The 24,356-nt window shown below is 44.3% G+C and overlaps 1 protein-coding gene across 1 annotated transcript in view; it reads right to left on the bottom strand.

The window, feature by feature from the left end:
* The window catches only part of EXOSC7 (exosome component 7), a 35,371-nt gene that overhangs the window by 8,652 nt on the left and 2,363 nt on the right, over window positions 1-24,356 (bottom strand). Inside the window, exons 2-5 of the mRNA XM_002813868.6 lie at window positions 13,460-13,561; window positions 13,056-13,150; window positions 5,212-5,377; window positions 932-1,002 (exon numbers count right to left, since the gene is read on the bottom strand). Of these exons, the coding sequence (XP_002813914.4) occupies window positions 932-1,002; window positions 5,212-5,377; window positions 13,056-13,150; window positions 13,460-13,561 (434 nt within the window). The remainder of the gene's footprint in view (window positions 1-931; window positions 1,003-5,211; window positions 5,378-13,055; window positions 13,151-13,459; window positions 13,562-24,356) is intronic.

The following is a 24,356-nucleotide window of genomic DNA, read 5'->3' on the forward strand; positions in this document are numbered from 1 at the left end:
GTGAACGATTGTCCACATTAACATGCCTTTAAATAGGCTACTGTGTGGACTTCAATCCCCCTCCATTGTGAAACTCAGGTTGTTTCCAGTTTCTTACCATTACAAAGCAGTGTAATGTTTACTCCAGGATGTGATGAACATCCTAGAATAAACATCTTTGCTCATTTATTCAATTATGTCCTTAGGTTATATCCCTAGAAGTTTCTAATCCTCGGTTTTTAATAGGATCCTCTGTTACCTTAATGTAGGCTCTCTCATAGGATGAACACCCTATCCCACGTATTTACTCATAAATGCTGCAAATTTTCCTCAAAGTACTTGGAGCATAAAAGGGGGAAAGGTTAATAATCAAACAGTCAGAATAAATGTCAACTCCAAAAAAGCATAGCAACTTGTCCCTTCTACACAACCTGTTTGGAAAGCTGAACCATGTGGAATAGCCATTTCCTCTTCTTAAACCAAAGGGAAGCCTGTTACCCTGCTTTTAGAACAAACGTGTACAATCAAGCAATATGCAAGCACTTACTATGTGTCAGGTACTGTTCATGGTGCTAGGAATATAGGCAAGTACAAAACAGGCAAAATCCTTGCCCCCATAGAGTTCACCCAGTAATAGTATTTGGATAGTTGGCCTGTAGGTGGTGTCTACTCTTCTTGGCTTCTCTGTAGTTTTCTAATATTTTTCTAAATGGTAGGTGTCTATTTATAAAAATAACAATACAAAAAATAAATACAGAATGTATGTATATATGTAGTTTTAATTTACGAAATCTATCTTTTCTGGAGTTTAACGTTAGATGTCACCATTTTCAATGTTAAAACCCCCTGTTATCTTCACATATGAGCTACAATAGAAATTTCCCAGTGTTCCATTACAAGTGTCTGCTCTGGTTCTCCACAGGTTCGCAGAGCTGTTTCCAGGAAGACTTACCTTGTATTGAAGAGAGCAGCCTTTACAGCAATGGAAATGGCATCAAACAAATTTCCACCACATTCCAGCAGCTAAGGGAGACAGGAATTGAAAAAGGAAAAAAAACCAAGCATCATTTATTACTTTAAGTATTACCCCAGTTAAAGGACACTGCTTTGTTTTTGAGACAGAGTCTTGCTCTGTCACTCAGGCTGGAGTGCAGTGGTGCAATCTTGGCTAACTGCAACCTCTGCCTCCCAGGTTCAAGCAATTCTCCCTCCTCAGCCTCCCGAACAGCTGGGATTACAGGTGTGTGCCACCACCCCCAGCTAATTTTTGTATTTTTGTGTTTCACCATGTTGGCCAGGCTGGTCTTGAACTCCTGACCAAAAGTGATCTGCCTACCTCAGCCTCCCAAACTGCTGGAGTATAGGCATGAGCCACCACGCCCGGCCAGGACACTGATTTTTTTTTTTCTTTCCCTAAATCTATTCTGTGGTCAAGGACACTGATTTCTAAGAAATGCTGACTGTGTGTTTATAAAATAAAGATAACATGTGGCTGCTCTCCTGGCTAGCCATGCAGTGACTGCAACTCACTGACACAGTCCTTCACCCTAATTACAGGCACTGCCTTGTCATAGCTGTGTTTACGTGGCCCATGCACACAAGGTCACAGTTGGCAGGGCTGTGGTACCAACACTCAGAGGCCACGGCTTGTGGTGGGCTCCTCTCACAGGCACTTCAGGCAGTTGAGGCTGCCCTGAAGGTGGGACTGATCACCTTTATTTTGCCCCAGATAGCTCCCAATTCTACTCCAAGTGTTACTCCAATCTTTGCTAACATATGCCTGGCCTCCAAACAAGGAGAAAACGGTGGCTACCGATGTTGCGGCTGCTACTAGGTTCACATTTACTAGTGTAATTACCTCTCACATGTAATGATCAATGTATATCTGATGCTCAGACATGAAATACTACATGTTTTACATTACTTATAATGAAGACTAAGGTCTCTCAGACAAGCTTCTGTCCATGAGCGAAAGTGTTGAGTGCACTTACGTGTGCTCATCTAGCAGGGAAAATTAGAGCACATTTAACTGGAAGGTGGCATATCCTCTGTCCTCATTTTAGAGAGGCCGTGGCCTGAGGTTATGGAATAAAGCCGACTGGGCTGCCCCAAATAAGAAAGGTGAGAAGTCACACATAGAAAGAAAAGTCATGTAGTTCTGTTTTTGTTTAGAGTCTATCTCCTCTTCAGTTGAACTGTGAACTCCTAAAGGCTGGGACTCTGTAGTTTTGTTCATCCTTTTATCCCCAGAGCCCAACAGAAGGGGTGCTATGAGGAAGAAGGTTAGTGATTAATTGTGAAAGAACCCATCAAAAGACAGACTTGTGACCAATCACCCCACCAAAGGTCAGCTGTGTGTTGTTAGTGCAGCAAAGTTCTAACAGTTTTCCCTCTTGGAGTAAAAACTAATGCCATTAGAGAAGTATAAAGAGCAAAGCAAAGTGAAATTTCCATGAAGTTAAATTTTCACTCTCATAAAATAACCAAACTGGGGAAAAAAAAACCAATACTGGAAACAGGTGGGTCATCTGACTGTAATAGGTTTGAAGTAAGTAAGTATGAAAACATGGCAGGGTGCCCAGCAAATATCTGTTTGAACATGGGCTTTGTCTGAGGACTAACGAGACCAGTGGGTAAAAAGAAATTAGGGGGTTTCTTTTCTACTATCTTGCTTCAAGGATTGCTTCACAGATTTCCACCACCTTGCTTCAAACATGGACTTAACCTATTCAGTATATCACCCATCCACTGATGAAAATTATGTGAATGCCAAAAATCGATCAGCCTCATCAATAATATAATTTTCAAAAATGCTTTTCTAATTCATTAAAAACTTTTCTGAAGATGACAACTTTTTTTTTTTTAAAGATGGATTCTCACTCTGTTGCCCAGGATGGAGTGCAGTGGCACCATCTCGGCTCACTGCAACCTCCACCTCCCAGGTTCAAGCAATTCTCTTGCTTCAGTCTCCCCAGTAGCTGGGATTACAGGTGTGCACCACCATGCCCAGCTAATTTTTGTATTTTTAGTAGAGACAGGGTTTCACCATGTTGTCCAGGCTGGTCTCGAACTCCTGACCTCAGGGAATCCATCTGCCTTGGCATCCCAAAGTGCTGGGATTACAGGCGTGAGCCACTGTGCCCGGTCAGAAAATGACATTTTAAAAGCTCACGTCTTCTTCCAAAATAAGCAAAACCCTTAAAAAAATATTTCAGAAGAAATCCAAATGCCAGGAGTCTTAAAAAGAAAGGTCTACAGATGACAGGGACACAATGCACATTCCCCTGGATACTCCTGCACACCATGTATCCCCTGCTCACTGAAGAGGGCTGCTTCTGAGCTCAGATAATGTCCCAGTAGTCATCAGTTTTGTAAAAGCCTTCCCTAATAGAACAGGCTTCTGTTGCTTTGACTTTAACTGACTGAATCAAAAGCACATCAGTCCCCACCACTGGGTCATCCCACAAAACTACAAGCGTGCATGAATACTGAGGATGAACACAGGATTACAAAAGGACAAATGCAGTGTGCCACAACACTTGTGTCTTAACTTTCTCTAGTGGGGGAGGGGAGGGGACATAAAGTTCTTCAGACACAGGATGGAACTGGAGAGTTCATGTCATGGGGCTGCACCTCCCTGGGCAACTATGAAGCCTGCCTCTACCATCCTCAGTAAGGACTACAGGCTGCCAGGTCCCACCTCCTCAAACCCAGGACCTGAAAAATTGCCAACTTAGTAGGAATCATACTACAAGGTACATCCCACTTATCAGAGATGGAAAAAAAGCAAATAGATTTGTAATTTCATTATTTTTACCTATTAGTGGTAGCATCGCAACAGTAACCTGCTAGATAATGGTTACCACTGCTACCTTTTGACTATGCTCCATCCAATATCAAATTAATTAAAAAATATCTAGAAAGCTCTACCCTGTCTCAATAGAGCCAACATGCAAAGCCAGGCTGTTTCTTTTCATGAAGTTCACCATCAGTTCACAGATCTCCTTTATCTGCATATTTATTAAAGAATCTATTTGGCCAATAGCTTAGCTTTTTGTCCTTAATCTGAAGTGGAAGATGTAGTTGCTAATCTCATGGTTCAAAACAGACCCAACAAGAGCCTGTATATAAACAAGCAACCAACTGCTACGTGATTATACAAAAGCAAAATTAAGGCCAGGCACGGTGGCTCGCACCTGTAATCCCAGAACTTTGGGAGGCCAAGGCAGGTGGATCACTTGAGGTCAGGAGTTCCAGACATGCCTGGCCAACACAATGAAACCCCATCTCTACTAACAATACAAAAATGAGCCAGGCATGGTGACATGTGCCTGTAGTCCCAGCTACTCAGGAGGCTGAGACATGAGAATCGATTGAACCTGGGAAGCACAGGTTGCAGTGAGCCAAGATCATGCCATTGCACTCCAGCCTGGGTGACAGAGCAAGACTCCATCTCAAAAAAAAAATTAATTAGAGCTACACAGAGAAGTTACTGTCGAGTGCCAAAACCTGGGTAGAGGAGTATTTGGGAGGCAAAGTACAAGGGAAGAAATGAAGGGCTGGACTCAAAAGACTCCCAGGGGAGTAGACTCTGTGTGGGAGGAGGCAGGGCCTCTGGGGCCTCACCCAGGAAACTAAGGGCAGGCAGGTTCTGAGGTGTTTAAAAGAAACGATGGCACAGTGAAGTCAAACCAGGTGTTCACATCATACAGACCTGGCTTTGAGACTCAACAGCACTACTCACAAGCTGAGACCTCTTGGGCTAGTTACTTTACCTCTCTCTGTCTTAGTTTCCTCACTTATAAATGGGAAATATAACAGTGTCCATTTGCAACAGGTTTATAAGATTTAAATGAAAATGCATGTAAAGAGCTAATCATCCTTCCACACAGAATGTACCAACCTGTTTAAATTCTGCCCATGAACTCTGGCAACATCCAGAAACCATCTCTTGTTTTACTCTTCCTGGACAATTTTTATGGGCAATTTTAGGTGCTACCATGATATGACTAAAACTTTATTATAGAATGGCATTATATATATGCTGCTTACATCTATGTTGTATTTAATTTTTAAAAAAATTATTATAGGAGACCATCTTTTCCCAACTAATCCCACCCTATAAGTTGAAAGCATCCACCTGAAGAGGAAAAAAGTGCTGGAAGGAAAGTAGGCCAACTAGTCTTTCCAACAAAGTTAGAATGTGGCCAGTACAAGCACAACGATACTCACCAGCACATCCACATAGAGAATCCAGCAGTGCTCCCGAGGACTAATGCAGAGGGTCTTTAGGTCGACACTGCTTTTATTGTTAAATATCCGATAGAGGGTGTTAGCGATCTCGGTGCCAAGGTCATCACCTCCTCTACCTTCAAATTCAGGGGTAGCACTGGCTGAACTATACAAAACAGAAACAAAAAAACTGGGTGAGTCCTTCCAAGTGCAAAAAGCAAAGAGGCAAAGCTTTATTCCAGTTTCCCTGTAGAATGCTGCAAGAGCCAGCTGCTCGACAGAAAGTCACTGAGATAAGGAAAGGATGGCATCTGCCACTTTTCCTGACTCCAAACACATGTAATGAACCAGACCAGCACTGTGACCTGGATTTGTCAGTGTGTGTGATGGGATTTCCCAATAGCGTCTAACAGAAGCCATCTTTAGTCAAAGAGAAACAGGAGAGTGATGGTAATGTGAACCTCAGCCAATAATAATTAACTCTCTTATCTTCAGAGTATAATAAATACTCTTGTCTGGCAGGCCCAGGAAACCGAGAGGCCTAGGGAATGAAGCAGTCTGGGTTACAGAGGGGTTTCGTCATATACACCACCTCTACTTTCACAGCTTTAGAACACACTACGATACTCTCAATATAAAAACCACAATGTAAGTACAATAACCTTTCTGGAATAACTTAAAAGACATGTATGATAGTATGTCAGAGCTTTGTCAGAAACTTTAGATATCACTGTACTGAAGAGAAGGAAAATGAAAGAAAGCAAGGGAAAGATTGTTGGCTCATAAGTAGTAGGTTACCTCCTTCATTTGATATTTTTCAAGAGAAAAACTTTTTTTCCCCTTTTTGGCTTCTTGATATTTATGCCCAATAACCTCAACAAAACTAACAGGATTCAACATTATCCACCCTAAAAACACTGACGTGTTTAACAGGACATTTCCGAGAGTTTTGGCTTAATACAAACAAACCCTTAATATGTACATGAGGTAAGTAACATTATAGTAATCATTTTACTGTAACAATAAAGGACTAGAAAGGTAAGAAGCCAGTGGTTTCAGCACGGACTCTATAAAATCACATATTAAAGCCTTCTGATCCCTTGCCCATCTGGAAGGTACCCAGCCCTGCACCAGCTACCAGAGACCTAGAGACTAAGTGAGGTGGATGCAGACCCAAAGCCAGCAGTTCCAGTGAGGTAGGGGAGCTTCACGATAGGGAGCAAACATTGAGGTGGAAGGGGGAGGGGAGCACAAGAGTGTCAATCAGCATTCAGGTTTAAAGGAGACCTCAAACCTGGGATGAGCAGAGTTGGTCAGGCCAGAGAGGCAGGAAGATTCCAGGCAAAGCAAAACCTGTGTGAAGGCCCATGGCAGTGCCCACCCCATTTGTATAACACTAAAAGAAATCTCTCTTAGTAATATAGGTGGAAGAATGAATCCCAAAATAACCAGACTATGTTGTTACATAAAATTTTGCCTCTCTAATTATGTATTCTTCCTTTACCACTGTGAGCCAGCAGAATCCCCTTTAAAGTCCCCAAAAGAGACTTCCTTACTGCCATAGCAACCTCGCTGTTCCCTGCCTTTGCTGGACTCAGGCACTGAGCCAAGAAAAGCAGCTCATTTATGGTGAAATAATCAAGTCAACAGGGACCAGGTTTTTACTTTGCACAGCCAGCAAAACACAACCTGTTTCTAATTTAAACACTAAGCAATCAATATTAAGTCCCGGGTCTTAAGTGCTTAAAAATACATCTACAGAGATTTCTGTGTACACAAATGCAGCCAGAGATGCTTACGCTCAAAATGTTTACCTTTCCCTGAATGTAGTGGGCACATCCTCCTGGGTGTGACTAATTTCTTTGGGATTAATGCACTAACTCTTCTACAGCCTTGGGAGACGACTTACAGAGCTTCCCAGGTCCAACTGTCTAAATTAATCTACCTATAAAACCATGCATGCCCCTAGCCAGGCATAGTGGCTCACGCCTGCAATCCCAGCACTTTCGGAGGCCAAGGAGGGTGGATCACCTGAGGTCGGGGGTTCGAGACCAGCCTGACCAACATGGAGAAACCCCGTCTCTACAAATAATACAAAAATTATCTGGGCGTGGTGGCACATGCCTGTAATCCCAGCTACTCAGGAGGCTGAGGCACAAGAATCACTTGAACCCGAGGCAGAGGTTGCGGTGAGCTGAGATCGAACCATTGCACTCCAGCCTGGTCAACAAGAGTGAAACTCCGTCTCAAAATAACAACAACAACAACAAACCCATGCCCCACTGGTTTTTTTTTGACACTGGGTTAAAGTGGAAATTTTTACCTATTTTTAAATGGCTTAAAACACACACACACACACACACACACACACACACACACACACACACTGGGTTAAAGTGGAAATTTTTACCTATTTTTAAATGGCTTAAAACACACACACACACACACACACACACACACACACACTGGGTTAAAGTGGAAATTTTTACCTATTTTTAAATGGCTTAAAACACACACACACACACACACACACACACACACACACACACACACACACACACACACACACACACACACACACACACACACACACACACACACACACACACACACACACACACACACACACACACACACACACACACCCCCCCATTCTTCCAGCATAACCAGCAGTCAGACAGAGAGAAGGTTTAGAGACTCATGAGCCCATGGAACTCTCCTGTATCTGGATGGTGCTGTAGCTGTGCAGTGACTCTGGGGAGAAGACTAGGAAAACCGAAAGCAATTGTGCAGGGTGGGGGATGGGGTACAATGCTTTAAGTAACATAAGAAAGCCACAGACCCCATTTTCTGCTGATTTGTGAAGACAAAGGCTGGAGTAGAGAAATGAGGATTCCACTTCACTACTGGGCACTCATAGCCCAAGGACTCTTTCTGACAAATTTAGACAGAAATGTAGACCTGGAAAAGGCCTTAGAGACCATATCCAGAGGATAAAAACCCACATGCCTATAGGGGTCAGCAAGGTTACTACATGTATCTGAACAAAGGGCCACATATAACTAATAGAGAATGATGGAGGCTGCGGCAAACTTTCTAGCCCTGATTTAAGGTCCACCTTAAAAAAAAAAACATCCCTACATGAAACAAAAATCTCACAGGTGGGATCTGACCTGTGGGATGACACCGTGAAACCCCAGATGGTCTAACTCTCTCATTTTACAAGAAGGGAGACCTTACCTTTTTTTTTTTTTAATGTTTAGCATGAGCTAGACACCACTCTTAGTACCTTTAGGTATATTAACTCATTTAATGTTCACAACAACCCTAGGAGGTATGGACCCCATTCTAGAAACAAGAAAACTGAGTCACAGAGAGGTTATGTAATTTGTCCAAGGCCACATGATGACTGTGCCTGGTAAGCTAAAATTCTAACCCAGGCAGCCTGGCCCTTATCTTCTATGCTTCCCTGTACTCTCCTTGAATCTGTAATTTGGCAAGCTTGGTTTATAGTTTAACATTAGTCAGATTCACTTTCCTTGGTTTTACCTTTTGCCTTAAGGAAATAAATGTATGCTTTGGTCTTGGAACTTATCACTAGACAACAAATGTTGGAGTCAAGGAATGTTGACCAAGGAAGCCCTAAATAAAAAGCTGCTCTGCTCTGTTAGAGAGAGAAAGAAAACACAGGCTGGTAGTTGTAGCCGCCTGCTCATATGCATCACAATCTACTCCTTCAGTGGTGGGTGTACACACTTGGTCTTTTGGGCATAAAACCAAATGCTTTCTGCATTTACCAAAACCAATTCTGACCCTTCATAAAGCATGACCAGTCCCTCTTCCAGAGTCGTGGGAAATTGTTTACTGAGCTGGATAAACTAATTAAGATCCTGGGAATGCTACCCCTCCCAGCTCTCCACCCCTTCTGACTCATCACCTCTACCATCCTGCTTGGAACATCTCTGGTTTAACTGGGGTAGGTTGAGATCAAGGCCATTCCTACCTGGAAAGGGACTCTAGACACTGGGCCCACTGTTGCTTGCCTGGCAATCAATCTAGCCTACAAATCTGTGAAGTCTTACATCCAGGTCAGGCCAGGCCCACAGCAGAAAAAGTGATCTAGTGGCTATCTAGGCAGGGCTGACCTGGGCCTTACCCCTCCAGTAGTCATCTAGACCCAACACAGGCCCTAAGGCTGATTCCTCTGTGTGTACATGTGCTCATTTCTGAGCCTGCAGAAGCCTCCCTGTAAATGGGTACCAGACCAATAGTAAGTACATTCTGAGCTTTTCATCACAAGCCTTTGTTTGAAGTTTCTGCGAGAGTTATCTCATCAGCTTGGGAGACTTTGATTACAATTAGCCTCAAAAGGCTTCTGCAGGTTGCCTCTCTGCTTTGTACCCACCCCCAGCCCTTCAGCCAGGAACAGTGTCCCCTTTAGCAGCACTAAGCAGGCAAGGAACCCAGATATAGTGACTCTAACCACCAATGCAGGCTTGAAGATTCTGGTTCAATTTTAGTGAAAAATACAAGTGTTCACATTGAAAAACAGTTAAGATCCCAAAGGGAAGTGACAAGTGCAGAGTATTTTGAAACATTTATGAATGAAAAATGTTCTCCTAAACTCCCCTAGTTAAAAACCCAAGCCTCTCTAAGAGGCTAAACCACAGTCCTAAACCCATCAACACAATGGTCAGAGAACTGAGAAGCAACTTGATGGCTCGCCGCCTAGTGGCAGCGCAGGGTGACACACCAGCTCACTAAAATCTTACCTTCCTTTGGGCTTTAGATAGAAACCACCTTTTCCTAAAGTTTCCAAGTTCTCATTTAAAATAGCCTACTCTCAGCTACAACCAGCAAACCAAAGATATGAAAAGGTCAGATTTTGCTCCCAGTTTAGTGACAGTGCTGCCAGGCATCTCTGGGGTAGGGCTCAGGGTCAGCGCAGCAGTCTTTCCAAAGGGCTGTGAGGGCTATATCAAAGATTTTTCGTCATTCCCAAGAAACAGGGTAAATTATGGAGGTGGCGACAGGATCTATCTTGGCTCCATGTATTATCATCCCAAGTAGACAAAACCAAGTGAAATGAGTTAGCAGAAAATCAATTAGTTTTCTGAGACCTCTCTACCCCTGGCAATTTAATTAAAACTGGAAGTTGCTAACAAGAAGTTAAATCAAACTAGACTCAGAGCAGCAGAAGAAACCCTCACCACCATCACCACCATCACCATCACCACCAATTTATTTCCTTCCACTGGGTAGCAACTATGTTTCAGCCTGTGGATAGGCAAATGCCTTGAGCTCTCCAGCAGAGGCCCTATGCCTGGAGTCCAGGTGGGAGTGGGTGTGTGGCACCCTTATTGCTGGGCACATCCACAGGTGTCCAGAAGCCATTCCTATTCACTGATTCAGAATAAAAGGACACACTTGTTTATGCAATTAAAATAATTATGCTCCTTGAAGACTCAATTGAGGTTCTGATACAGGTGGCAGCCATCAGTGCTTGGTAACCTCTTCCATCTCTGCAGGAAATGGGGTTTTGTGACTCTCTCATAGTGATTCTACTTGCCGGGCTGATTATATTAGCTGAGCCACTTAAAGAAGCTAAAGTGTGCCACTTTGAGAAATCAATTCAGGAGAACGATCTAGATACTGGAGCTCTTGGGCCTGTGGGGATCCTTTTGAGACCCACAGAGGAGGAAAAGAGAACAGCAGGCAGCCACTCTAAGCCAGGAAAGATAGGCTACTTCCAGAAGCCAGATCTTGGGAAGAGGCAACTCAAAGGATCCTCTCACACTAGAGTCACTCGTCCTTTACAGCTGGGACAAGAAAGGGATAAGAGCAGCAGGCTAACTTGGAGTCATATTTAGACACAGAGCCACAATGAAACGTATCCCCTAAACCAAGCGTCTGAGGGCAACACCCTCTCTTTGGTGTGGTTGGGCTGAATGTCTTTGGTCTGCCTAAAATGAATGAGGTAGAAGGTAATGAAGGAGATGAAAAAGAAAGCAAATTACAGTTCCTCACACATTGTCTGCTCCTCAGTGACTGCTTACTGCATTGAATTAGGCAGATCAAGGCCACCAGAGGCATTCCGCTTCCTCCAAGAACAAAGGAAAAGATAAGCTGGGGGCTTGAACAAGGTTACCATCATCCACAGTAACTTAAAGGATGGGCCAATTCCATGGGACAACTCAGGCTGGTGAGAGAAGATGAGCAGAACCAGGAGAGACGACTTGGGGGACCAGAGCAGGGGACAGGAATGGGCTGGAAAAAAAATTGACCAGAAAAATGAACACGGATAGTTCTTGGACTCCCCAAGAGCAGCCCTCCAAAGCTGGTTTCCATAGGCTGCATGAAGTAAAATGAGCAAAGATTCACAGGTTGGACAGATCTGAGCTGGCATTTTTAGCTTTGTAACCCTGGGAAAGTCACTTACCCTCTCTGAACTCATTTGTCATTTCTCTTATAGGAGTACTATGAGAATCAGCTTCCGTGTATGGAAGTTCAGACTGGAAGACTGTAACTCACCCTACAAAAGTGGGTTAACATTTGTGCAGAAAAGGGCTGCCACTGCAGTCCAAGGCTGCTACTTTCAGAAGGGTCTGTTTGCAGGGTTGGCCCTTGGCTGGCATCCGGGAACCTGGCTCCCAGTCAATAGTAAACTGATGGGGGTAGTCCACTGTGCCTATATTGTGCAAATAATATGATTTATGCTGAACATTTGCTTTCCTTTAGAAAACTTCATTATGTATTAAGCATCGAGTGTCTATGTGACCAGCCCCCAGTAAAAATCTTGGGTGCTGAGTCTCTAATGGGCTTTCCTGGGCAGAAATGTCACAAATAAGCTACTGCATTTTCATTGCTGTAATAAACCTTAGCTGTGAGTATCACTATATGCTAAGTCTAGCAAATCTCTGAATGTGGAAGTGGTCTTGGGGATCTTGATACAGGGTCAACATTATATATCTACACCCAGCATGAGCCCACAGAGATCCTTACCCACTTCGAGAAGGCCTGGCTTCCAGAAGCAAAGTAATTGACAGAAGACAGGACCTGGCCAGCAACCCAATAAAAAGCCCCAACCCCTAGAATGTGGAGCTAATAATACTTATTGAACTTACTGACAAAATAAGGAGAAATAACACTTATTGAAAGCCCACTGGGAGTCAGTCACTGTGCTAGGTACTCACTCTATTCATTTCCTCTTCATCACCATGGTATTATTTATTACCCTCATTTTTTAGATGAAGAAATTTGGCCACAGTGAGACTGAGTAACCAGCCTGAGATCACAAAGCCGGCCAGAGAAGGAAATGACATTCTGGCCCAAGGCTGGCTGCAGACACTGCAGAGCCCTCTCTCTTCTCAGCACCCATACTGCCTGCCTAGCTGCCACTTCCTCAGCCCGTCAGGCTGCTTGGCTGACCCTAGGCTTCATCTGTCAAGCAAATCATGAACAGTTTTCTGCAGAACTAGAGTAGGAAAAGAAACAGCACATTTTAGACTGAATGATTCTTACTGTGTATATTTTTCAAAGCACCATAACACAATCATTTCATTTGACCCTCATCACAATCATGTGCTAGGCTGCCTGGCAGATGTCCTCCTTTATTGGACAGGGAAAACAAGGCCAGCAATAGCCAGGTGGTTAAGACTAGGGCAGGACTCAAGCCAACAGTCCTGACTATGTACCTGGCACATAGGAGGAGGTCAGCAAATGCCTGCTGGATGGCTGAATGATAAGTATAAAAGTGGGTTCAACAGCAAACTTGAGGTTCATTTTCTGAATCTTCATCTTTAAAATCATTTTTCTTTAGAAATATCTACATAGACAGTACTGACCAGTCAACAAAGAACTCCAAGTAGCCTTCATTTGGTTTCTCCAGCTTCGGTGTCCCCATTTCTGCTTTTACTCCCACCAAGATGTCTGTGTGACCCTGCAGACACATGCAAGTAGAGTCCTCAATCAGAATATGCAGTCAGGCACTCCACCACCTCCCTCCTCTTCTGGACATACACCCCTGGGGGACTATTTTAGGAGCAGTGCTAAGACTTGGAAAGTGGTCTTTGGAGGAGGTGAGCAGTCTTTTCAGATCTGGATAGACCCCCCCCTCCCTGAGTTTGGCTCAGATCTTCGATTTTCCCAAGAGCAATTTGCATTCCAAAAGCCAGACAACGTCAGCAGCTCATTCCTTAGGGCCTACTCATTTCTCCACCTGGGCTTGAACCATGGTCACAGTACTCACCAGCTTGACCCTGGCAGACCCACTGGTGTTGGACACCACATCGGTTTCCACTTCAACACATCGGTAGTCCTCACAGCCACGGCCATCCACACGGAGGTCTTCCTAGGTGTTAACAACCACAATCCTATAGCTGTCACCCCAGACCAACAATAGACTCCTAAACGGACTCACCCATTTTCCCCCTAGAGAAGATATATGCAGAATATCTCTTTTCCTCTTAGTGGATCATCTAAAATTCTGTCCTTATAGCTAACAACAACATTACTATTTTACATATGAGGAAATGGAGACTCAGAGAAGTTGAGCGACTTGTCCAATGTCCTACAGCTAGTGAAAACAAAGCTAGTTTTCCATGCCAGTTGTCTGATTGCAAAATCTATACTACATACCACTATACAGAATATGCACACAAAAACAAGATCTGAACAAGAGACAAAATTAGCCACCTCTCTCCAAATCTGCAATTCTTAAATTGCACCAAGAAGTATATGTTGTCAGAGCTACAGGGTACAATCATCTCAACTGAAGCCCTCCTACCCCTAAAACTCAACAAGATCTACTGTGTAAACAGTGAAAGACACCTAATCTTCTAAAGAGGCAGTCTCTAGAACACGGTCAACAAACTAAGGTCCCTTGTTTTTGTAAATAGTTTTACTGGAACATAGCCATGCCCACTTGTTTAGGTAATGTCTATGATTGCTTCTGCACTACAAAAGCAGAGCTGAGTGGTTGGGCCAGAGATATGACCCATAAGGACCCAAATCTTTACTATCCAGTCCTTTACAGGAAGTTTGCTGACTCTTTTGGCAGAAGATGGTTTTCAGAGCGTTCTACGCGCTGCCTGTTCCTTCTGCCCATTTATTTACTCCTTCAATTACTTGTATCAGTACAACTCATTGGTATCTTTTATGCTATGGTTATAATCCACTACTATCATTAGTTATTTTGCTGCTCAAAGTGTTCCAAATTTGGCCACTGGGGGCTTCTTTGGGTAAGTTTTTGTGCTCTTTCAACATGCCTCCAACTTTTTGAGTAATTATCTACTTTCTGCAACACAAGATATCTATCCTCTTGTGTCTTCTCTGCCCAGCCCTAGGGATCAAACCTTTCTCCAAGGAGCCCTGGTTGCTTTTATTGGGGAATGGTACTTAAAACCAGAAACTAGGCTCTAAGTTCATTGCTGTTGGAGTATTATTTCTTCCAGAACTTCTCAGCAGACAGAGCTAGAAAATACAGGTATGTATACTAACCACCCCCACCACACACACACAAATCTATGTTTAATTCTGTATCTATCTACATATCTATTAAAAAGCCATGAGTTCATACTGATACATCAATTCCAATCTAACATCACATGGTTCATTCTAACCTTCCTCTGTTTCTTATTTGTAACTTCTTTCTCAAAGAAGGAGAAAGCTGGCTCTTATTATCTACCATGTATTTCTGTATTTGTTCAATCTTAGTATACGCAGTTTCTGAACTTCTAACCCATACCCCTGTGAGAAACAAATTTACTAATAGCACACAGTATTTGTATAAAGTTGTCTTTAGCCTCATAGTATCCAGCCAAAATACTGTTTTCCAGTTACTTCAGTTCTTTTCTTTCACGTGCCCTTCAGTGTGGTTACATTATTCACTTGTAACACAGGCTCATTTGTAACTTGTAACTTTTTTTTTAGACTATGGCTCTGTCACCCAGGCTGGAGTGCAGTGTGGCACAGCTCACTGCAACCTCCGCCACCTGCATTCAAGCGATTCTCCCGCCTCAGCCTCTGAAGTAGCTGGGATTACAGGCACGTCACCATGCCTGGCTAATTTTCATTTGTAAATTTTTGTTTTCCATTTTGGGTTCCCCCACATCATGGTTACTTTTAATTACTTATTTACTTTCTGAGTTTGTGAGCTATCACTATAGTTCTAAGAGACAAAACTCAGAAAAGTATGCTCAGAGAAATGTCACTCTCCTCTGTATTATGCTATTTTCATGCCCCTTTCTTCCCATTCACCCTAGGTTTCTCTTTAGTTTCAGGTTTATCTTTCTTGTATTTTCTCTGCACAAATAAGCAAATACATGAATTTTTAAATATCCCCTTGTTTCTTATATGAAGGGTGGAATACTATAGATACTCTTACTTTTTTTTTTTTTTTTTTAACACTTAACTATATATATGCAAGAAATCATTCCACGTTGGCTCATGGAGCTCCTTCTCATTCTTTGTAAACATTTTTCAAAAGCAGTTTTTTTCAGAAAAAGAATCATTAGCTTAATCAGATTCTCCAAGGAGTTGATGCTTCCCAGAAACATAAAAAACAGAATAAAACACTGCTCTAAAGTATGTGACTGACAGTTTATCTTTAAACTGCCTGGCTAACTGCATATGTCATTGACTTTTTTCAGAAATTAAACAGAGAAAAGCAAAACACTGCGGCACCACACAGTACCAATGATCACCCTCTGCCATACTTGCTTCAGGTCTTTCACCCGTTTAACTTTTCAATGACAGAAAATAAACATCACAAATCAGGTGGAAGGTCCTGTGCAGCCCATCCTTTCCCAGCACCTTTCCTCCCTGGAAGATATTGAGAGGTGACAGCGTGCTGGCAGCCCTCACAGCCCTCCGTCGCTCTGGGCACCTCCTCTGCCTGGACTCCCACTTTGGCAGCACTTGAGGAGCCCTTCAGCCTGCCGCTGCACTGCGGGAGCCCCTTTCTGAGCTGGCCAAGGCCGGAGCCGGCTCCCTCAGCTTACGGGGAGGTGTGGAGGGAGACGCGCGGGTGGGAACCGGAGCTGCGTAGGGGTGCTTGCGGCCAGCGTGAGTTCCGGGTGGGCGTGGGCTCGGGGGCCCCATACTCAGAGCAGCCAGCCGGCACCAGGCAGTGAGGGGCTTAGCACCTGGGCCAGCAGCTGCTGTGCTCAATTTCTTGCCGGGCTTTAGCTGCCTTCCTGCAGGGCAGGGCTCCGGACCTGCAGCCCACCATGCCGGAGCCTCCTCTGCCCCCACCCCTCCCTCGACCCCTCCCATGGGCTCCTGTGCAGCCCCAGCCTCCCCAAGGAGCGCTGCCCCCTGCTCCACAGCGCCCAGTCCCATCGACCACCCAAGGGCTGAGGAGTGCGGGCGCGGGGCACAGGACCGGCAGGCAGCTCCACCTGCCTTCAACCTGCCTTCAACCAGGTGTGGGATCCACTGGTTGAAGCCAGCTGGGCTCCTGAGTCTGATGGGGACTTGGAGACCCTTTAAGTCTAGCTAAGAGATTGTAAATACAGCAATCGGCACTCTGTATCTAGCTACTCTGGTGGGGACTTGGAGAACCTCTGTGTCTACACTCTGTATCTAGCTAATCTAGTGGAGACTTGGAGAACCTCTGTGTCTACACTCTGTATCTAGCTAATCTAGTAGGGACGTGGAGAACCTTTGTGTTTAGCTCAGGGATTGTAAATGCACCAATCAGCACCCTGTCAAAACAGACCACTCGGGCTCTGTGTAAAATGGACCAATCAGCAGGATGTGGGTGGGGCCAAATAAGAGAATAAAAGCAGGCTGCCCAAGCCAGCAGTGGCAACCCACTTGGGTCCCCTTCCACACTGTGGAAGCTTTGTTCTTTTGCTCTTTGCAATAAATCTTGCTACTGCTCACTCTTTGGGTCCACACTGTCTTTATGAGCTGTAACACTCACCGCGAAGGTCTGCAGCTTCACTCCTCAAGCCCACAAGAGCATGAACCCACCGGGAGGAATGAACAACTCCAGATGCGCCGCCTTAAGAGCTATAACACTCACCATGAAGGTCTGCAGCTTCACTCCTGAGCCAGGGAGACCACGAACCCACCAGAAGGAAGAAACTCCGAACACATCTGAACATCAGAAGGAACAACTCCGGACCGCTGCCTTTAAGAACTGTAACACTCACCGTGAGGGTCCGCGGCTTCATTCTTGAAGTCAGTGAGACCAAGAACCCACCAATTCCAGACACAATATCCCTATCTTGAGTCTGGAGATGGATTCAAAAAGCAACAGAATTTCAAGTCTAAGAGAATAAGCCTTTAGGATAGAACTCCAGAAGGTGATCCCTCTTCACCGGAGGACCCGTAACTATGTAACTGTGTCTCTTCCCAACCTCACCCATAGAACCTGAAGGCTTTCTAGCTCAATCTCTAACACTCCACCCCTCTCCACCTCCATGTGCCCCACTCCCCAGCTAGGAAAGTGAAAACTCAGCCCAGAAAGGTTATTGACAAGAAGTTCTTTGTGGGGTGTAAATATGGTATAAGTATGAACAATCATTAGGAACATGACTCATGGTTCCAGGCCAGCTCCTGGCACTAACTAGCCACTTGACTTAGGACAAGCCCCTTCCCTCTCTGGATTAGTTTCCTCATTTGTAAAAGATGGAGATTAAATTAGTCTCAAAGTGATTCTCTAATTCTACAGATCTATAAATTAAAATGGCTGTAATTATTTGCAATAAATAATAGCAGCTGCTATTTACTGTGCATTTACTATATACAAGATAATGTGCAAGGAATACTGCAATTAATGCATTTAATCTTTTCAATAATCCTATAAGATAGTGTTATTCATTCCATTTTACAAATGAGAAAACTGAGGTTAAAAGATGTCAAATGAATGGCCCAAGTTCACACAGCCAGTAAGTAGCACTTAAGCCTCAAGTCAGAGCTCTTAACCGCTATGCTACACAGTCCCGCATTCTAAAGGATGTCTTCACTTTACAAAAGGACTCAGCACAGACCTCCTTCACAGGATGAACTGGCTGGCCACAAGGTCACAGGGTTTACTACTGCTGCTTCTTCCTTTTTTTTTCTTTTTTTTTGAGACAGGATCTCACTCTGTCACCCAGGCTGTAGTGCAGTGGTGATCACTGCAGCCTCGAACTCCTAGGCTCAAGCAATCCTTCTACCTCAGCCTCCTGAGTAGCTAGGACTACAGGCACATGTCACCATGCCCAGCTAATTTTTATTTTTTTTTATTTTTTACTTTTTTGTAGAGATGAGGTCTTGCTATGTTGCCTAAGTTGGTTTCAAACTCCTGGCCTCAAGTGACCCTCCTGCGTTAGCCTCCCAAAGTGCTGGGATTACCGGCATGCGCCACCACATCTGGTCCAACTACGCTTCTAAAATATCACTTGCTCTGAAAGATTAGTCACACCTCTTTGTAGTGAAAATGTACTTGGTCCAGGAAGGGGTTGGTGGGCTGTCAGAAAACTGAGCCTCATCAGACACTGCCTTTCCAGCCTTTAATTCACTCTCTGCCTCCTGGGGGAAGGCTCAGGTAATAAGTAAAAGATAAATGAAAAGCTACAAATTTTCCTTTCCAAGCATGCATAATTTTTTTCCGTAGAAAAAAAGGAGAGGAGGAAAACAAGCCAAAAAAACCAACCTAACCAGTCCATGAATCACTGTACCCAGGGCAACTTTTTTTTTTTAACCCAGTTTTCCTTATAAAAGGCTTAGGAAATTGTCCAAACCTGCCTGGCCTAGCTCAGAGCCTGGTGCCCTACCACAGTTTTTATTTATCTGCAGCAGTCACGAGCAAAGGAATTAATCCATGTGTGAACACTTAAATAGGAGTTACCCTGAAGTAAAAGCTCCATTTTAAAACTCAAGAGATGTCAACAGCATGGAGTGGTGTCCCCTCCTTCTCAGCAGAAGAGACTGATGTGCCTCTAGATCAAGGGCTTCTGGATGCCAGGAAAGCTCTTGGTGACTTTCACAGCTGTTACCCATGTGATCACAACAACCTTACCAGTAGGGTGTGGTGTGGTGGAAACAGCCACCTTCCAATTTATACTTAAATCTCTGCTGTCACATGCCAGTTTTGTGACCTTGACCTCAATAGCTCTAAGCCTGTTTCTTCATTTAGAAAGCAGGGATAACCCCGACCTTACAGAGTTACAAGAGAACAGAAACATCATAAAGCATTTAAAGGAGTCCTTCAGTGTAACACATAGGAGTCCCCCCAAAGCAGTTCCCTTCCCCTGCTTCTGGGGGCATGCATTAACTCACTGCATCCTCAAAAACAACCCTGAGAGAGGTTACAGATAAGAATGGAGGCACCTAAGTTTCAGTCTCCTGTTTGTGACAGAGTGGAAGGACATTTAAGCCCAGACCTACTTTCCCTCACACCCAGGACGCCCAGTCCTATTACTTCTTAATAGAAACTGACAAGTTAGCGCTACCAATCTGACACACCTGGAAGGATTTTAGACTCAAAGTGGTCCTCTGAGGTTATGTTAACCCCTCATTACATTGCTTTGATTTGTCTAATACTCCAGATTCCTAGAGGAGAAGTGAGACTAAATTCCTTCCCCTACTAGAAGGTGACCCCCGCCTTAGGAAAGGGACCACATTTGGTCCAGCTTTGCAGGCTCGGGCCCACGACACAGCAGGCAAAACTAGGTGTTGATCCTTGTTTGACTTTCCAACCCTGTTGAGTAGCCAGGCATTCCTCTAAAAGGATATGGCTCCATAACTCTGCATCCTGCAGTGACTGGGCATAAGGCTTTCTGTGCCACGGGTCTGTAAACAGAAAGGGCAGAGAGCTAAAAATCAAGAGTCCTGAGGGCTGGCTCCAATTCTGTCATGGCCAGATTGAGCAACCGAATACTGACTGCTCAATCTCATGGCTGAAAACCAGGCTGAGGCCCTGATCTCCCTCTTCCATGCTATGCCCCTAAACAATGTTTATGATGAAAGCAAGATCCACAGAAAAGAAATGGAAGCCATCAGCTGGGCTACAACTCCCTTCAACAGCCAAGAACATACAATAAAATGGCTTTCACAGGGTTCCAAGAGCCCTGTGGTAGGGTTCGTCAATTGCCATGGCCAGGTCTGAACCTATGAGGGCTAGTTTAATGTCCAGGTCATGGCCATAGCACTCAGTAAGCTGAAAGTGGGAAAGCTTTATTGTGCCTAAAGCCCTGTAAAGGCCACATAACAGTGACCATCCATCCCCAACAGCCAGGACCAGGGGTAGGTGCCTGAACCAAAGGCATATAATCCAAAGGGTGACCAACTCTTTTTGGCATGAAATACTACCAGACCAAACTGATTCTCTCATTGGAATCTGATCTCTGATCTGAGAAACACTTGAGAGAAGAAAGGAGTTAAAGAGGAGCTGACAGGTCATGATATGGAGGAGCCCAGAGAGGCCACACAAAAGTAAAGGTATTGGGCAGAGGCAGATTCTACAAAGAAGGGAAGCTGGACAGCAAGTGGCTGCAGAGAAGGGATAAATCTTGGCAGAGAAAAGCAGAGGTGTCACTAGAGATAAAGACAGACAGCCACACAGGCCATGAGATAATCCACGGAGCCCATGAGAGGCGGTACCTCAGAGCTGTCTGGGGACTTTCCAACTCTTGCCACAGATCCCCCTTCTCTTTTTTCTTTAAGAGACAGTCTCTCTCTGTCACCCAGACTGGAGTGACATCTCCAACTCCTGGGCTCAAGTGATCCTCTGGCTTCAGCCTCCCAAGCAGCTAGGCCTACAGGCACACACCACCACATACCTAATTTTTTTTAGAGATAGGGTGTTGCTACGTTGCCCAGACTGGCTGCCAACTCCTGGCCTCAGGTGATCCTCCCACCTCAGCCTCCCAAAGGGCTGGGATTACAGGTGTGAGCCACTGCACCTGGCCTATCCCTTTTCTTGAGATAACTGAAAAATCCCGATTCCTTCAAATCAAAAGAGGTTTAATTCTCAAGAGCCACAGGCTGAATCTTTAATGAGGTCACTATGAAGGCTGGGGATCTAGTGTGGATGGTTTAGGACAAAGTCACACTTCTGATGGAAAAACAAACTTGAAAGGGAGCCAGCATTTTTTCTGTGTTAACCACAGCCCAAGTGCTTGACATCTCTTATCATTCCTCATAACCCCATTCTACCTCCAGGTGCATAAGTCCCCATTTTACACAAGGGGAAGCAGGCTCAGTTATGCAGGTAAAATCACTTATTGTAAATGGTGAAGGTGCCTGCTCAGTCTGACTCCAAAGCCTCATTCAAAAAGAGGCAGGAAACCGTACGACTTCAGCAGGTGACAGCAGGAATTCCTATATCTCTGGTCAGTGGCTTACCCATGGGCCAATGTCTGGTGGCTGCCCACCAAATTTCCCAACACTTTATGATAATGTCCATTCTCAGGCCCCAGCCCCAGAGAGTCTGATTCAGAATTTTGGGGTAAAGCCTCAGAATCCGTATTTTGTAGGTGAGTAAAATGCACTTCAAGGCTTCAGAATCCCTGGGCTAAGAGGGACGTTAGCAATGGCTTCTCACGGATGAAGAAAACACATATCTAGCCAAGTAAGCCAGAAAAGAGGATAAATCCTAGATTCTAAAAATTCTGAAGTCTGCTCCAAGTTCTGCATAGTATGGGCAGAGTAAATCGTTTACGATACTAGTAAGACAAAAGCTATACAAAGAAATGCAATATAGGGTTCTAAAGGAACTTAATGTGGGAAAAATGCAACCAAAACTATACAGCAGTATATGCCATATACTATTTAAGCTCTAGAAAAATTGGGGAGTGGGAGGTGTCAATTAGAACGAACTTTCCCTTCTGGTTTCCCCACAAGCTTTTAGAAAAAAGGGGAAAGAAAAGGAGGTAGAGGAAGCAAAGATTCTCTCCTGCCTTGATCTCTGGATCCCTACTGAGGAAATGGAAGAAATGACTTTCACTGCAGCAGGAAGGTGGCCTCAGAGTCAAGTATGGGCTTTGCAATCAGACAGATCTGGATTTAAATCCCAGTGCCACCACTCAATTACTGTGTCACCTTGGACAAGTGACTCAACCTGCCCGAGCTCAGTTCCTCATCTGTAGAGATAATATTTACCTTCAGAACTGTTGTAAATATTCAATGAAATGAAAATTATAATATGTACCTAATAAGAATGGGATATAGCCTTCAAAGACTGAAAGATAACCTAACAGAAACCAATCAAATTATTTATCAAAATACCGATTTAATCCACCTTTTTGATTCTCTGTTCTCCCCTGGGAGAGGGGATCTGTTTGCCAGGTTGACTCAAATTGTATCACCTAGACTCCCTTTGCTGGCTTCTGGTTGGGTCTGTCCAATGGAAGATACCAGATCAGAGGGTGCCCCTCACCCCCAATCTAGGGGCCACATTTCTCATAGTGCCTGCATCTATCCAAGACTATGACTTATGTTGGGCAGCCCTTCCTCCACAGTTCCAGCTATCACTGAAATGTGGTAATACTGTTTCCTCCCCTGGCCCCTTTGGAATAGGGGCAGTAGCCACTCCCAGCAGTTGTCTTGGGGCTCCTCAACATCTCTTATTGGTTCCCTGAAACCCACCCATACTGCTCTAGAGTCCCATCATAAAAGTCTCCTGAACTACCTGAAGTGGGTTCCATTTTCTGCCAAAAACTAAAATGATCCACCCTCCCTTCTCACAAACTGACTTCTCCCAAGTGTGACACATCCTCTAGTGGCCATGTTTCAGCCTAATTATTCTGTCCATCCTTTCCCTCAACCCCCTAAAAGAACTAGAGTTTCTTTCTCTTGGAAACATGAGTTCAGAACTGAACGAGAAGGAATGGTCTCTTTTACAGAGGAACTGGGAAGGAACCACATTTTTTCTACCACTGGCCCAAGAAACAGAAAACCAATCTGCAGGGAGACAAAAACAAAGCAAAGAAGGGGGGAAATAAAAAACAGCAGAGATTAGGATTCCTGGAGAAACACTTGCAGCCTTGTAATCCATACTATTTTGCTTGAGCCAATGTGTTGGTTACCATTACTAGCAACTGAATCCTCAACACATCGTGAGGTTAATTTCAACTGCTTCTATCACCAAAACAAGATGAAATATTCCCTGAAATAGTAAAAGAACCAAAGGCTGAAGGGAAAGTCACATCAGAAGCTGAAATGGACCTTACTGGACCAAAAGTGAAAAGTAAAACACAAAATGACTAGGACTATACAAGCAACAGGAGTCCAGGCAGGCACTGCTTAAGATGCACTGCCGGCACACTATAACCAATGCAACAAAAGTTTAGGAGATTTCAGAACTGAATCAGTTGAGATTCCACGGTAGGCTCATTCACCTGCATCCTGACCTTTATTTGGATGGTGTAAATTGTGTTTTGCTCCTCTATAAATACGGCATATTTTCGGCCAACATTAATAAGCCCTTAGGAAGACGTTGATTTGAAGCCCATTACTCTGCATGGCTCTGTGATACACAGAGCTGAGCATTTACCAACAACTGTGCCCAAATATGTCCATGGTACTGGTGAAAGGGAGGTTTAATTTAAAAAATAAAAACACCGTCCAACTCATTCCCCCTTTAAAGCTTACATCACTCATTCAATGCTACTAACAACCTACCAAGTGCTAGACACTGGCTATGCCTTAAGGGTCCCCCATACAGACAAGTCAACAGGCTACTGCCTTCCAAGATCCATGATGAGGGAATGACTGAGCCTCTAAGACCTCTAGGATCGTGCTTCTGGCCACCTCTGCAAGCTGATCTTCCACCATTTCCCCCAGCCCACCCCTTGGGCTCCATATGTCCTCCACCTGAGGATTTACAGACTCACCACCCCTTCCTTCGGGAACACTGGTGCCTACTTAATTCTCAGTCATGCTGAGAACTCAGTTCAAATGCTATTTCCTTAGGGAAGCCTCCTCTGACCTCCCAGTCTAGATCGTGTCCCTGTTTTTTCCTTCATAGCACTCAGTACAATTTTATATATAAACACTCAAGTAGATTTATAATTTCTGCATCTTCCTTCTAGCATGAGAGCTATATAAGGACAGGTCCCTTCCTAGCCCCTGAGTCTAGCTCAGTTCTGTGTTGAATAAATGAATACTGAGTCCTGAAGATACAGAGGAGGAATCCTTGACATGGATTTAGG

Source organism: Pongo abelii, chromosome 2 (genome assembly GCF_028885655.2).
Source record: "Pongo abelii isolate AG06213 chromosome 2, NHGRI_mPonAbe1-v2.0_pri, whole genome shotgun sequence".
Taxonomy (NCBI): Eukaryota; Metazoa; Chordata; class Mammalia; order Primates; family Hominidae; genus Pongo; species Pongo abelii.